At 56.7% G+C, this 14,961-nt stretch overlaps 1 protein-coding gene across 1 annotated transcript in view; it reads left to right on the top strand.

Annotated features, from left to right (window-relative positions):
- The window catches only part of SLIT1 (slit guidance ligand 1), a 148,073-nt gene that overhangs the window by 77,069 nt on the left and 56,043 nt on the right, over positions 1-14,961 (top strand). Inside the window, exons 4-5 of the mRNA XM_075073044.1 lie at positions 13,712-13,783; positions 14,563-14,634. Coding sequence (XP_074929145.1) covers positions 13,712-13,783; positions 14,563-14,634 — 144 coding nt within the window. The remainder of the gene's footprint in view (positions 1-13,711; positions 13,784-14,562; positions 14,635-14,961) is intronic.

The following is a 14,961-nucleotide window of genomic DNA, read 5'->3' as shown; positions in this document are numbered from 1 at the left end:
GGCGGAATTCAGGGGATCCTAGCTGGGATCCAAGCACCCTGAAAGCCCAGAAGGACTGGATGGAGGAGTCCTGACTGTGCCTGCAAGCTCTGCTGCAACCTGTGTTCCTGTTGTCCAATAAACCTTCTGTTTTACTGGCTGGCTAAAAGTCACTGTGGGGTCCAGGAAGAGGGGTGCAGGGCCAGACTCCCCCAGACTCCTTGACACTGCTCCCCCTTATGCTAAGGCTGCACTCAGCCCACAGTGAATCTCCTTCCTCAGCCCTCTGTGCCGTCCCTGGGGGCCCCAGGTGTTGTGTCAGCTTAGGAACAAATGGGGCCTAAGCTGCAGGAGACCCTGGCTTCTCCCAGCCCCTCCCCTGCTGCTGTGAGCCCCCCAAGAGGCAGGAGGGGTGTTCGGTCTCCGGCGCTTGCCGGCCTCGCCCATGCTGATGAAGTCAGCCCATATCGGCTGGGCCCTTGCATAGCTGTTAGACGCCGGGAGCCATTAGCCATCAGTAACTGATGGCCTGACCCCTTCTCATTATAAACAAACAATGGGAAATCAAACAGCGGCTCATTTAAAACTTAGAAAACAGCATGCTTTTCCGTGCTTCGCACCGTTGGCCTGTGGAACTCACTGCCACAGGATGGTATTGAAGCATTGGGATTCAGCAAAAGCCTGGACATTTCTGTGGATAATGAGACTATCTGATGGCCCGTTAGATGGGGCTGTAACCTCTCCTGCACCCAGCCCTGACTGGCTCCTCCTCAGTCGGTGATCCCAGAATGCCATGGCAGGGTTCATGCCCTTCCTCTGCAGCTGCCGGTGCTGCCCTCTGGGGTTGGATGGCCTCTGGGCTGAGCCGGTCTCTGTTCTGGCAGTTTCTGGCTCAGTTTGGGCTAGGCACATCTGTGCTGCTTGCAGCAGTTTGTGTGAGGCAGGCAGCCCAGGTGAGGTCCTGCTGGCCCGCACACTGCAGGGAGGCCAGTGCTACTCCACTGGCTTCTCTGGTGGTCACTGAAGATTGACACTGGTACCGCTGAAGGTGGGATCTGGCCCCACTTCTGCAACTAAACCCAGCAGATCCCCCTCTCTGGTGGGGGCGGGCTCCTGGGGGGAGCTGGGTCCATCTCCCCGGACTGGCCCCACTAGCGGGAAGGATGGAAACCCCCCACTCCGGTAGCATTAGCCGTACAATGGCAGGGCAGAGAGGAGTCAGGCGCAGCATCCTGCTGCCGGGCCTGGGCAGTTCCTGGGGCACAGCTGTGCCATCCTGTCCCCAGCATGGCGGGCATGAAGGAGTTAAATACTGAAGCTGGCAGAACCGGCCTGGTGCATTGAGCAGAGAGCCCCAGAAGCAGGAGCCTGGCGGCAGCGAAAACATTAATGCCTTTGATCTGCTCCGAGTGTGGCGCCTGCTGGATGCTAACTGGTTTCCAGCACAGAGGCCTGGCGAGGCAGGAATTAACGAGCAGTAGAAACTCCATTTGCTTGTACCGGCCTGGAGCAGGTGGATGTGAAGGGCCCAGTGCAGGGGAGAGGAGAGACCCCAAGCACTCGAGTGCAGGATGTGGAGCCGGCAGCAAACGATGTCACACGCCAGCTGTGAGGGAGGCAAACTCCTGTCTGGCTCCCTGCTTGGCACCAAGCAGAGCAGCAGCGTGGGTCTGGCTGGGGACGGGGTGGAAACCCGCCGGGGGCACAGGGGCACGGAGCGCTGGCAGGGAGGGCAATGCCAGGGGAAGGGAGGGATCTCACTGGGTCAGCGGTCAGGACCTGATCCTCCCCTGCGCTGTGGCGTTTGGGGTCGGGGACACGACGGGAGCACCCTGTGCGCCAGCAATTCCTGACTGCCCCTGGAAGGCTGCCTGGCCAGGAGCTTGGTCCCGTCAGTGCCAGGCTGGGCCAGGATGTGAGGGAGCTAGAGGTGGCATAAAGCTGTCTTTGTGTGTGTAGCAGGACCTGGGATCTGGTACGTCAGAGCCTGAGTTTCAGAATTAGAGGCTTGCAAAAGGCAGGTGTGATCCCCGGCTGCAGCCAACCCCGGATTCACACACTCAGCCTCCTGCCCATGCAGATGGGAGTGCACTCGCTAGCTGCGCCTCACTGGAGCGCCACCACCCTGAGATCCCGCAGGAGCTGGCACCACCTCCCCTGCGGGCGCGCTGCCACCAGGATCTCCCAGCACGCTCCACGCTGCGCTTTCGGGTAACTGGGGCCAGTGCGCAGCAGAGCTGCCCTGCTGCGGGCTCCGGAAGCCATGACTTGTGCCTGGCACCAGTGACCCACCCCACCTGGCTAAGGTGCAGTCTGTGATGTGCTGTCTGGGGGAGGGGGGCTGCTCATGGGGCTGCCCTGAGCTAGCCACCCGCTCCGCACGTCTCGGTTAACGGGACCCTTCGCCACAGGCTCTGGGCTTCCTGAGTGGGCTGCGTGCAGCGCTGTGGGTTGGGGGGTGAGGGAAATCCCACCGTTCTCACTCCAGGCCCTGCAGGTCTGTCAGCTCTGCCCACCAGGCGGCAGGGGGCAGCAGGTCTAGTCCAGTCTTGGGGTGCTGTGGGGGGGACTGGCCCTGCCCCTCCCCGTCACTCCCAGTGCCATCTGAAGTTGGGGCTGGGTGGAGGCTGGGAGGAACAGGGCTGGGCCATGGTCCCTCGAGCTGCCAGCTGCCGGGGAGCGCGCGGAGCTGTCTGAAGGGCTGGTACAGCTGCCGTGTTCCCCCAGGGCTGAGCCCTGGACTGCGGGGAGGGAGGTCGTGAGTCAGCGTGGGCATGGGGTCGGCGTGGCGGGGGGGGGGGGTCACTGACCCAGGTTCAGCGTGTGCTGGAGGGGCTCTCCGTGGAGCTACAAGCTGGGGATCTGGTCCCTGATTTCAGGGAGGGGAGCCCGCCAGGCCAGCTGCCCAGCACTGGCAGACGGGGTGTGGGGAACTCTATGCTCAAGGAGACGACTCACAGTTGCAGCCAGGTCTCTGCTGCCCGGCTAGCAGCCAGCGGAGGTCAGAGAAGGCAGGGCCCAGGCCGCCAGGCAGCAATTACCTGCCTGCTGCGTCCAGCTGTAATCCCGCCGGCGGCACAGCGCCCATCGCCAAACAAGGCTCAATCGGGTTAAAGTGTGAAGGCAGGATTAGCCCGGAGCCGGAGCCATGGTAACCCTGATCCTGAGCGGGCCCCTGGAGATTAACCCTGCCTGTTTTGTCTGCTGGAGCGGGCTTCCTGCCAGGAAGTCATGTCCTAGTGCCGGGCGGGGCGGTGTGCTGGGGGCTGCAGGCTTCCCTGCGATGTTCCCATCAAGATCTGCATTCTGGGGCCGCAGGCCAGCAGCGAGAAGACAGGGCAGCACCCTTGGCGTGCAGCCAGGTGCAAAGCGAAGCCGCAGGATACGGCCCAGCTCCGCTCTCGCCAGGGCCAGCACCTGGAGCTGCATGTGCCAGTGCAGGGCAGGACGTACTGTCGTCCCCCCAGGCAATGCAGGGGGGGAGCCCATAGATCTGGGCCCATGCTCACATGCACAGAGTCTGTGGCACACCTGAGTCCTGGCCTTCTCTGAGACACTGGAGCCCCGCAGGACCCCACAGAGCCCCCTGGAGCAGCCCCTTTGGGGGCTACAGCCTCGGAAGGGAGCGCTGGGAACGGACTGGAGGGGAGGGAGAGCAGGTAGCTTTGCGCGCCTGGCGCCAAGGGGGCGGCGCTGGTGAGACAATCAGGAGGCCGAAGGGATGCTGCCTGGTCACCCCCTCCCCCCTGCGCTGTGGGTCTCAGCTGCCCTTGGCAGGGCCGGGGTGCTGCGTGTTAACAAGCACTGGCTGGCTGGCTAGCTGCCTGTCCAGGGGAAGGGCGAAGGCTTGGCTGGGATGCAGGAGCCCTCTCCGGGCAGCTGGGTGTGGATTGGGAGGGAGCCAGAGGGCTAAAGAGAAAGCAAGGGGCCCCGGCAGTCAGAATAGAGGCTGTGGGGGCTGAGCCGTGCTGCGGTGCCACTGTTGGCTGAGGGTGGGATGGGGCATGTGCACAGTGCAGACGGGAACCCCCCAGTGTCCTTGCAGGGGTCGCCCTGGGCCGTGGGGATGGGGAATTCTACCCCCAAATCTGAGAGCCCTGCCTGGCGCCTAGCGGGTGGGGGCAGCATGGCCTTTGCAGCCTCACAGGTTGTGGCAAAGCAGCCCGGGACACATCCCGGGGGGCAGGCTGCAGCCCTGCACTGCCAGAGTCTCGCTGGGAGGTTTCACTGCCCACCCAGCCAGCACAGGGGATTAGCCGGATGTTCAGGGCAATGAATTGTCACAGCTCCCTGGTGACCAGAGCCGGGAGGCTGCTGCTCTCCTTCCCAGCCGGCTGCCGGCCAAGTGCCCTTCAAAGCAACGCCCGGAGGCCCGCTCAGGATCAGGCCCCATCTTGCTGGGTGTGGCACAGACCCCTTGGAATTACAGCCTGAAAGCAGCAGACTCATGGCAGGTGGGCAGGGGTGGGGGGTGCCGATGGGGGCACGCTTTGGGGGGTGTTTTGTGGGGGCAGGTTTCTCCAGTGGGGTTTACAGGCAGGATCAGTCCATTTGTTGGCGATTCCTCCGGCACAGGAACATGGCTGGGGGCTGAGACGTGAGATGCCGGTCTCGGGTGTCAGTCTTTGAGCAAACGCTTTGAGTGGCCTGGGACGGCTGAGTGCCCACGGTGCCTGCTAGGAGGCGATCCGGCCCAGGGGCTGGGGCTGGGAGAGTCGGTGGGGCTGTCTCTGGAGGTGGAAGAGAAGCAGGAGGGGAGTGTGTGTGAACAGAGCTGGGTGGGAAGTGATATTTTCTGTGCAAAAAAATTTTCTTCTTCGTCAAATAACTGAAATCTTTTGGAAAGAGATGAAATCAGTGAGGAAAAGGAAATGGGCAAGGAACAAGCCACGTTTCCTCCCACCATTCCCGCCCGCTGGCCGGGGCAGTGTTTGTGGGTATGTTGTGCTGGCTGGGGCTCCGTATGACACTGGCTTCCATATTCCCTGGGCCCATCTCCCCAGGGCGCTGCTCCCCGTCCTATCGTGGGGCATGCGAAAGCTACGGGTCATACTGCAAGCGGGCGATGAGCGTTTCCTAGTTATTGGGATGGTGACATTTGCGCAGGGTGGTTAGAAAACAGCGGCCGAAGGACTGAAGCAATGAAATGAGAAGATTAGTCAAACGTAACACCAAGTGCTGACAGAAGTGTCCTGCACAAGATGGGAAGGGTTTGTGCCCTGTTCCAAGTGCAGAAAACTGGCTTCTCCCCGTTCTTTGGGCCAGACGAGCCAGTGCAGGACTCTGGCCTGGTCTACACTACGTGTTTAAACCGATTTTAGCAGCATTAAACCGATTTAACGCTGCACCCATCCACACAGAGGCCCTTTATATCGATATAAAGGGCTCTTTAAACCAGTTTCTGTACTCCTCCCCGACGAGAGGAGTAGCGCTGAAATCGGTATTACCATATCGGATTAGGGTTAGTGTGGCCGCAAATCGATGGTATTGGCCTCCAGGCAGTATCCACATGCAAGATGTGCCATTTCTGAAGCATCTGATCAAGATGCAGTGGCCAGGTAGAGAAAGCCCGTGAACTTTTGAATTGCATTTCCTGTTTGCGCGTGGAGCGTCTGATCAGTATGGGTGGGGTGCAGTCCCAAATCCAAAGAGCTCCAGCATGAGTAGGGAGATATGGATTGATGTGTATGGGAGACAAAATCTGTTCTATCGAGCTCGTTACAGAAGACGAATGCCAAGGTTTGAAAAAAATCTCGCAGGTAGATCAGAGTCCACAGACAGTGCTGTGGTGAGAGTGTAGAAAGGAAAGCCAAGATAAATGGACGCTCATTCACGGAGAAGGATGGGGGACTGAGGCCTCAGCTTATCACAGTCGCAGTCTCTGGAAAAAATTTGCATTCTTGGCTGAGCTCCAATGCTGGTAGGGTCAAACACTTGTCCGGGGCGGTTCAGGGTATCTCTCGTCATTTACTCTCCCACTCCATGAAAGAAAAGGGAAAAAAATTGCGTTTCTTGACTTTTTATAAGTCCCTACAATGTCTACTGCATGTGCTTGGGTGATGCAGTGATGTGGCAAGGCCGATAGAGACATCCTCTCCATTCTTCCCAGTGGCAGACGGTAAGCATGCTGTAGGACGATGGCCAGTCCTCGCATCCGCCGTGAGTGCTGGGCTGGCTGGGTAAAAGAGTAGGAATGAAGTCCTGGTCATTTCCGTAGATGATCCACACGGCTGGTAACCATCCTCATCATGCATGGAGGGATGAGTTCATCAGCCCTTCATGTGTAAAAGAAAGATTTCTGTACTGTTGCCTCGACTACTCATAGCAGCGGGATGCTGGTCTCTCCCTCTCATGTTTAATGTCTGCTGATATATAGGCAGCTGGAGGCTGTCCTATTTTATCTCACTAAAAGTCGTGTTTCTTATCCTGGCATTCTTTATTATTATGCAACACAAAATGGGGACACTGCTCGGGTAGCCCAGAAAGGTTGGGGGAGAAGGGAATCAATGGGTGGGGTTGTTTGCGGGGACCATGAATGGATGCAGTACTCATTTCTTGCGGGATCTGACACGGAGCAGCTGTGCTTTCTGGTTCTCTGATACACTGGTTCTCTAGTACACTTGCCCCATATTCTAGGCAGGACTGACTATTTTCAGATAAACCATAAAGGAGGGATTGACTTGGGGAATCATTCCCATTTTTATCTTTGCGCCCCCGGCCGACCTCAGCTAAGGCTAGCCAGGAGCCCCTGACAGCAGCAGACAGTACAGAACGACTGATAACCGTCATCTCATCGCCAATTTACAATGGCACAGCATACGGTACAGAACAACTGGTAACCATTTCTGCTACCTTTCAATGGCAAATGAATGCTGCTGTGTAGCCCGGCAGTACCGCCTCTGTTAGCGGCATCCAGTACACATATGGTGACAGTGACAAAAGGCAAAACAGGCTCCATGGTTGCCATGCTATAGCGTCTGCCAGGGCAACCAGGGAAGAAGGGCGCAAAAAGATTGTCTGCCGTTGCTTTCACAGAGGAAGGAATGAGTGACTACATTTACCCAGAATCACCCGCTACACTGTTTTGGCACCATCATGCATTGGGATCTCAACCCAGAATTCCAATGGGCAGGGGGAGACTGTGGGAACTATGGGATAGCTACGGGATAGCTACCCACAGTGCAACGCTCCAGAAATCAATGCTAGCCTCGGTACATGGACGCACATTGCCGAATTATTGTGCTTTGTGTGGCCGCGTGCACTCGACTTTATACAATCTGTTTTACAAAACCGGTTTAGGTAAAATTGGAATAATCCTGTAGTGTAGACATACCCTCTGTTTGACAAGGCAGAAGAGGCAAATGTTGGGGAGTTTGAGGATCCTGCAGGCAAGAGATTTTTTTATGTCCCTGTCATCATCAAAGCACATCGGCGGTGACAGTTTCAGCCCCTGCGCTGGGCCTTGCAGCAGCGCTCCAGCTCCAGCTCTGTCCAGCAGCCACGTCCATTCCTCTCAATAGCCACAGTGCCACAGAACGCAGGGCAGAGGGAGGCAGAGACTTGAGAACTAAAATGCAGCATTCTACCAGTGTCGTCACTGATGGGCCGTTTGAAGGCAGGTAAAAAACAAGGGTGATGTTGTGCTAGGAGTCTGCTACAGGCCACCTAACCAGCTGGAAGAGGTGAATGAGGCTTTTTTTAAACAACTAACAAAATCATCCAAAGCCCAAGATTTGGTAGTGATGGGGGACTTCAACTATCCGGATATATGTTGGGAATATAATGCCGCGGGGCACAGACAATCCAATAAGTTCCTGGACTGCATTGCAGACAACTTTTTATTTCAGAAGGTTGAAAAAACTACTAGAGGGGAAGCTGTTCTAGACTTGATTTTAACAAATAGGGAGGAACTCGCTGAGAATTTGAAAGTAGAAGGCAGCTTGGGTGAAAGTGATCATGAAATCATAGAGTTTGCACTTCTAAGGAAGGGCAGAAGGGAGTACAGCAAAACAGAGACAATGGATTTCAGGAAGGCAGATTTTGGTAAGCTCAGAGAGCTGATAGGTAAGGTCCCATGGGAATCAAGACTGAGGGGAAAAACAACTGAGGAGAGTTGGCAGTTTTTCAAAGGGACACTATTAAGGGCCCAAAAGCAAGCTATTCCGATGGGTAGGAAAGATAGAAAATGTGGCAAAAGACCACCTTGGCTTAACCACGAGATCTTGCATGACCTACAAAATAAAAAGGAGTCATATAAAAAATGGAAACTAGGTCAGATTACAAAGGATGAATATAGGCAAATAACACAGGAATGCAGGGGCAAGATTAGAAAGGCAAAGGCACAAAATGATCTCAAACTAGCTATGGGAATAAAGGCAAACAAGAAGACTTTTTATCAATACATTAGAAGCAAGAGGAAGACCAAGGACAGGGTAGGCCCACTGCTCAGTGAGGAGGGAGAAACAGTAACAGGAAACTTGGAAATGGCAGAGATGCTTAATGACTTCTTTGTTTCGGTCTTCACTGAGAAGTCTGAAGGAATGTCTAACATAGTGAATGCTTATGGGAAGGGGGTAGGTTTAGAAGATAAAATGAAAAAAGAGCAAGTTAAAAATCACTTAGAAAAGTTAGATGCCTGCAAGTCACCAGGGCCTGATGAAATGCATCCTAGAATACTCAAGGAGTTAATAGAGGAGGTATCTGAGCCTCTAGCTATTATCTTTGGAAAGTCATGGGAGACGGGAGAGATTCCAGAAGACTGGAAAAGGGCAAATATAGTGCCCATCTATAAAAAGGGAAATAAAAACAACCCAGGAAACTACAGACCAGTTAGTTTAACTTCTGTGCCAGGGAAGATAATGGAGCAAGTAATTAAAGAAATCATCTGCAAACACTTGGAAGGTGGTAAGGTGATAGGGAATAGCCAGCATGGATTTGTAAAGAACAAATCGTGTCAAACCAATCTGATAGCTTTCTCTTATAGGATAACGAGTCTTGTGGATAAGGGAGAAGCGGTGGATGTGGTATACCTAGACTTTAGTAAGGCATTTGATACGGTCTCGCATGATATCCTTATCGATAAACTAGGCAAATACAATTTAGATGGGGCTACTATAAGGTGGGTGCATAACTGGCTGGATAACCGTACTCAGAGAGTAGTTATTAATGGCTCCCAATCCTGCTGGAAAGGTATAACAAGTGGGGTTCCGCAGGGGTCTGTTTTGGGACCGGCTCTGTTCAATATCTTCATCAACGACTTAGATGTTGGCATAGAAAGTACGCTTATTAAGTTTGCAGACGATACCAAACTGGGAGGGATTGCAACTGCTTTGGAGGACAGGGTCAAAATTCAAAATGATCTGGACAAATTGGAGAAATGGTCTGAGGTAAACCGGATGAAGTTCAATAAAGACAAATGCAAAGTGCTCCACTTAGGAAGGAACAATCAGTTTCACACATACAGAATGGGAAGAGACTGTCTAGGAAGGAGTATGGCAGAAAGAGATCTAGGGGTCATAGTGGACCACAAGCTAAATATGAGTCAACAGTGTGATACTGTTGCAAAAAAAGCAAACGTGATTCTGGGATGCATTAACAGGTGTGTTGTAAACAAGACAGGAGAAGTCATTCTTCCGCTCTACTCTGCGCCGGTCAGGCCTCAACTGGAGTATTGTGTCCAGTTCTGGGCACCGCATTTCAAGAAAGATGTGGAGAAATTGGAGAGGGTCCAGAGAAGAGCAACAAGAATGATTAAAGGTCTTGAGAACATGACCTATGAAGGAAGGCTGAAAGAATTGGGTTTATTTAGTTTGGAAAAGAGAAGACTGAGAGGGGACATGATAGCAGTTTTCAGGTATCTAAAAGGGTGTCATCAGGAGGAGGGAGAAAACTTGTTCACCTTAGCCTCTAATGATAGAACAAGAAGCAATGGGCTTAAACTGCAGCAAGGGAGATTTAGGTTGGACATTAGGAAAAAGTTCCTAACTGTCAGGGTGGTTAAACACTGGAATAAATTGCCTAGGGAGGTTGTGGAATCTCCATCTCTGGAGATATTTAAGAGTAGGTTAGATAAATGTCTATCAGGGATGGTCTAGCCAGTATTTGGTCCTGCCATGAGGGCAGGGGACTGGACTCGATGACCTCTTGAGGTCCCTTCCAGTCCTAGAGTCTATGAATCTATGAATCCTGCTCAGCAGTGATACCCTGGGGAGAGGGGGGCAGCCTCTAGCTGGCAGGGGCTGACAGCCCTGACCTGTACCAGTGTCCCTTGCAGAACAGCCAATTTGGGGGGGCGGGGGGAGCAGGGGATGGTGCTGCCCATAGGAGTCAGTCGAGGTCACTCAGTTAGGGTGAACTGCAAACAGAATGGGGCAGACAAACCGCAAATGGAAGAGAAGAGATTGAGCGGGGACATGAGATCTGTCTTCAAATACTTGAAAGGCTGCCATCGGAAAGATGGAGAAAAGTGATTCTCTCTTGCCACAGAGGGCAGGACAAGAGGCAATGGGTTCAAACTACAGCACAGCAGATTTAGATTCAATCTCAGAGAAAATTTCCCGTCCGTAAGAGCAGTCGGACAGTGGCACAGACACCTGGGGAGCTGTGCAAGCTCCTTCTCGAGCTATCTGGCTTGGATGGTTTAGACCCAATAAATCCTGCATCTTGGCAGGGGTTAGACTAGGTGATCCCTGTGACCCCGTCTACCCCGGGGCTCTGTCATTTATTAGGCTGAGGGCTGTTGGTGAGAGAGATGGGCCCCCCGGGTCCCCAGGCTCTTCTCTCAGGGGACAAGGTAATGAACGTATCCAGGTTTGACATGGGGACTTCTGCCTGAGTCCCTGCAGCTCCAGGACAGCCTGTCAGCGCCATCCCCTGGGCAGAACATGAACTGCACGTCAGCGTGCACAGAGCTAGAAGCCCCTTTAAAACCCCACCTGCGCCCTTGGCCGCCTGGTGCGAGGCCTGGATTGGCTCTTGGAGCTGAAGGCCAATCTTTCCCCCTGCGTCACTGCTGGGGGACCGAGGCCGCCTGCCCCTTTCTCCTTGGGAGACCTGCTGCCTCATAGTCCCAGGGAAGCTGTGACTGGCAAGGCCCTTTGCAAATCCAACCTCAGGGCAGGACTATCATTCCCATTGTACTGACAGGGAAACTGAGGCAAAGCACCTCTCCCTCAGTGCACAGCTTGGATGATTGGCGACGTCCCTACAGGGACGGGCGCTGAGCCTAGGGAAAGAGCAGGCCAATCAGGCTCCCATTTGGGTTGGTTTTCTTAACGAGTCCCATCCAGATCCATTCGGACACGCCCTGCCCCGGCCCCATGCAGCTCCGCCCGGCCCCTTAGCCATCCCTGACCGTGTTCATCCTGGCCGCAAGCCCGGGGAGGCTGCAGACAGAGTCCTCCATGGTCGCTGGCTGCTCAGGGCCTGGGCCCAGCCGCACTGGCTCTCTCCTGAGCTACTGGGCCAGCGCGCGGCAGGGCTGGCTGTCCGGCCGTCCCCACCTGGCTGAGTCTGGGGCAGCAGACAGCTGTGCAGCCGCTCGGAGGGAGCTAGCACTCCAGGTTGGGGCTGGTGAGATCAGCACCCTCAAGGGCTTAGCAGCCATAATACCCCTGCCTCCCACCGATTCCTTTGGGGACCTGCTCCCCTGTGGATGGTTGGGCTGGGGGCCACTGCTGGGGCCACAGGCCATTCCGGGCTGCAGGGAAGCTGCTCCAGGTCTCCTCCTTGGTTTGGAGGAGGGGACGGGGGGGGGCAGTCCCAGCCCCAGCCCCAGTCCCAGCCCCAGCCCCAAGGGGTCAGGACTGCAGGAGGAGTAAAGTGACTAGACACTTCCTGAAACCTTTCCCTTGAGTCTCCTGGGGGTGGTGGTGTCTGTGTGTGCAGCATGGACCTGGCAGGGGCAGCCTGGCATGGTGCACAGGGCAGGGACTTTCAGGTAGGACACCTGGGTTCTAGTCTCAGTTCTGCTCTGTGCCTCAGTTTCCTTAGGGTGGATGGGGAGGGGGAGGATCCAGACCACAGATGACTGGGGCCTGGGATCTGTGGTCCAGTGTGGAGGTTATTCAGTTTTCTCCGTGCCGGGGGCCTCGTTCTCTGGAGGAACATACCAGAGACCTGGCTGCTGCTGTGGCTGGCCAGGCAATGCCTGGATGGAAGACAGCCACTCTCCGACATAACCCGCCACCGAGGCGACCGCAGGCCCAGCAAAGGTTCCCTGCCACCGGTAACCCCTCACATTGTCCTGGGGGCACCCAGCCAGCCAAGGGCTCAGCTCTGGCAAAACAGCAGAGAATTACCCTGTCCCTGTGCGCGGAGGCTCCCCCCAGGGAGCACCCACCTCCTGGTGCAGATCAGCCCGGATTAGCCGGCGTTTCCGTGATCCACCTGCGGTGGAGTGACTGGCCTAGACCATGCGGTCACATCACTGACTGCAACACAGAGACTCACAACACGAAGTGGCTCCAGCAACGCCAGCTGTGTGAGCGCGGATGCCCTGCCAGGGGCCTGGTGCAGTGATCAGGCCGTCGTGTGGCGAGACGCTGTCTGAGGAGCCCGGCGAGGGACCGATCCTATTTCTCTGTTCTCCGTGGTCAGCACTGGGCCATGAGGCCTGCATGTGTCCCCTTTCTCGTCCCCTCGGCAGTCTCTGCCTCTCGCTGGCTCTCACCCAGTTGGTGCTGCCCGGCCCCCCGCCAGATCAGTGATTCAGAGCCAAGCCTCAGAGAATTCAATTCTGATTAGCGTGACCCGGGTAGTGTCCGTGTGCTCTGGAATCCGGATCCCATCGCATGGGATGGCTCTTGGCCAACTTGTGCTGGTGCTGCCCAGGCTGCCCAAGGCTCTGTCCATGTGTTTCTGGTGCCCCTGCCAGTCAGGAGAGCAGCTCCTGCCCTGGGCCCATTCGCTGCTGTCTGCACTGAGCCCTGAATAGGCTTTGCTGTTTATGGCATTGAGCCAGAGCCCGGGGGTCTCTCCATTGATTGCAATGGGCATGGGCCCTGTAGCCATGGGGAGCCCCTTCTGCCAGTGCTCTGCAGCGAGGACAGCTCCCCCACACCACACCCCACGCAGTAGGGCCTGAGCAGCAGCGGCCAAGTTAGATATGTGTATGCAGTGCCCGTGGGGTGTAGTAGTGTAGCTCAGAGACGGCCCAGCAGTGGGGCCCGGTGGGAAGGTGTCTGCAGAGACTCGGCCGAGACCTCTCCTGTCACGTCTGTACTTGTGCTCTGGCCTGGAGGGGTGGTCACTGTTGATGATTTGCGCTTCGTGGGAGGACAGTGGGTGCGGCAGCTGGCACAGGGCGGAGCCCAGAAACCCAGGTCTCTCCAGAGTAGGGAGGAGTGTCTGGCACACTCAACACCAGAGAGTGTAGGAGCGCTACAGCCCCCTAAAGCTTGGTCAATGGTGGTACTGCTGTGGTACCAGATAGTACACAGCATCAGGAACCCAGCCATGGGCAGCGCTCTGCTGCCCTCTGCAGACTGGAGGTGTGGTTGAGGATAGTCTGCAAACCCGACTTCGTGCCGACAGAGCATTTTGTGATGTGACTTTTGATCATTAGCCCTGCCTTCGGCCCTGGCTGTTCCTGCCCCCTGGCCAGGCGATACCAGCCAGGGGCACTGAGCTGACCTGACACGTCCCGGTTCCCCCAGCGCCTGCCCCACTTTCAGGGAGGGGACGTCGCTTTCGGGTCTTCGCTGATTTCACCGCCCACGTTTTGTTTCCCTAGGGACCTGAGTGAGAACCTCCTCCAGGCCGTGCCGAGGAAAGCCTTCCGTGGAGCCACCGACCTGAAGAACCTGTGAGTCGCCATGGTCCAGCCGCTCCTCCGGCCTGGCTCCTCTCCACCTCCGGGACGAGCCCCCGAGCTCTGCCAGGGGATCCCCGGTGCTTTGCTCCAGGATCATGCATCCTGGGGGTGCTGGAGTATGGGGAGTCCAGCTGGGGAAGGATGGGTTTCGGGATGCAGAAAGCCATGAGGACTGTGTGTGTGGGGGGGTGTTACGGTCTCCCGCCTCCAGCTCGGGCTTGTTGCATTGGAGTCCCTGGGGTGTCCCGTGCTCTGCTGCTCCCCAGGGATGCACACAGATGGGTGCTGCCCTGCACCGCACAGCCCTTCCCACTCTGTGCAGTGGGAGCGCACGGTGCAGCAGGACCCCTAGCCTGCCCGCCTCTGCCTGCCATGAACGATGGCACACAGTGCCAGGCAGCAGGGGCAGGATGATCCACCGAGCGTGGCAATGAGGGGGCTCAGCCCAGGACAGCCACGTCTCCATGGCAATGGGGCAGCCCCTGGGCTCACAGCCAGGATGCATGGGGGTGCCCAGGGGCCCCAGCCCTGCCCCTGGGCACATCTGAGGTGATATCTGCTTAGTTCAGGTCAGGAGGGGGCCTCATGGGGGCAGGTACTGCATAAGCCTCACCCCACAGTTCTGCCAAGGGCCACCCCCTCCAGTGCCAGGTCTGCAGCGGTTGCTCTGCCAGACAGGGCCTGGTGCTTACCCTGTGTTTGGAGAGTGCTCAGGACATTCAGGGGCCCGGAATCTGTTCAGCAAAACGGGGTCCCCTTTTGTTGTGCAGGCAGCTGGACAAGAACCAGATTGGCTGTATCGAGGACGGGGCTTTCCGCGCGCTGCGGGGGCTGGAGGTTCTGTAAGTGGGGGGGCAGGGGCTCTCCGCGTCTCCCGGGGGCGCGGGCTGGAGTCGAGCCGTGAGTTCGGCTGTCGGGGTCGGGAGCTCCCCCCTGCCCGGTCTCCAGGTGCCAGCTCCGGGAACAGGCTGTCTGGGGCGGCCAGTCCGGCGAAGCCTTGCTGAGCAAACCGGGGCCAGAGACCTGTCGTGGGCCTTGCTAGCCAGGGGTGTGACCGACTCTCTCCTTGTACCGCAGAGCGGGGACCCCTTCGCGCAGCCCCCCTGCTCCCTGGCAGGGGGAGCATGTGGTGGGGGGGGCTCTGGCTGGTCTGTCCCAGCGGCGGGGGC

The sequence above is a fragment of the Chelonoidis abingdonii genome, chromosome 16, assembly GCF_003597395.2.
Source record: "Chelonoidis abingdonii isolate Lonesome George chromosome 16, CheloAbing_2.0, whole genome shotgun sequence".
Classification (NCBI taxonomy): Eukaryota; Metazoa; Chordata; order Testudines; family Testudinidae; genus Chelonoidis; species Chelonoidis abingdonii.
Note: the sequence above shows the minus strand (reverse complement) of the source record. Positions and strands in the feature narration are given on the sequence as shown.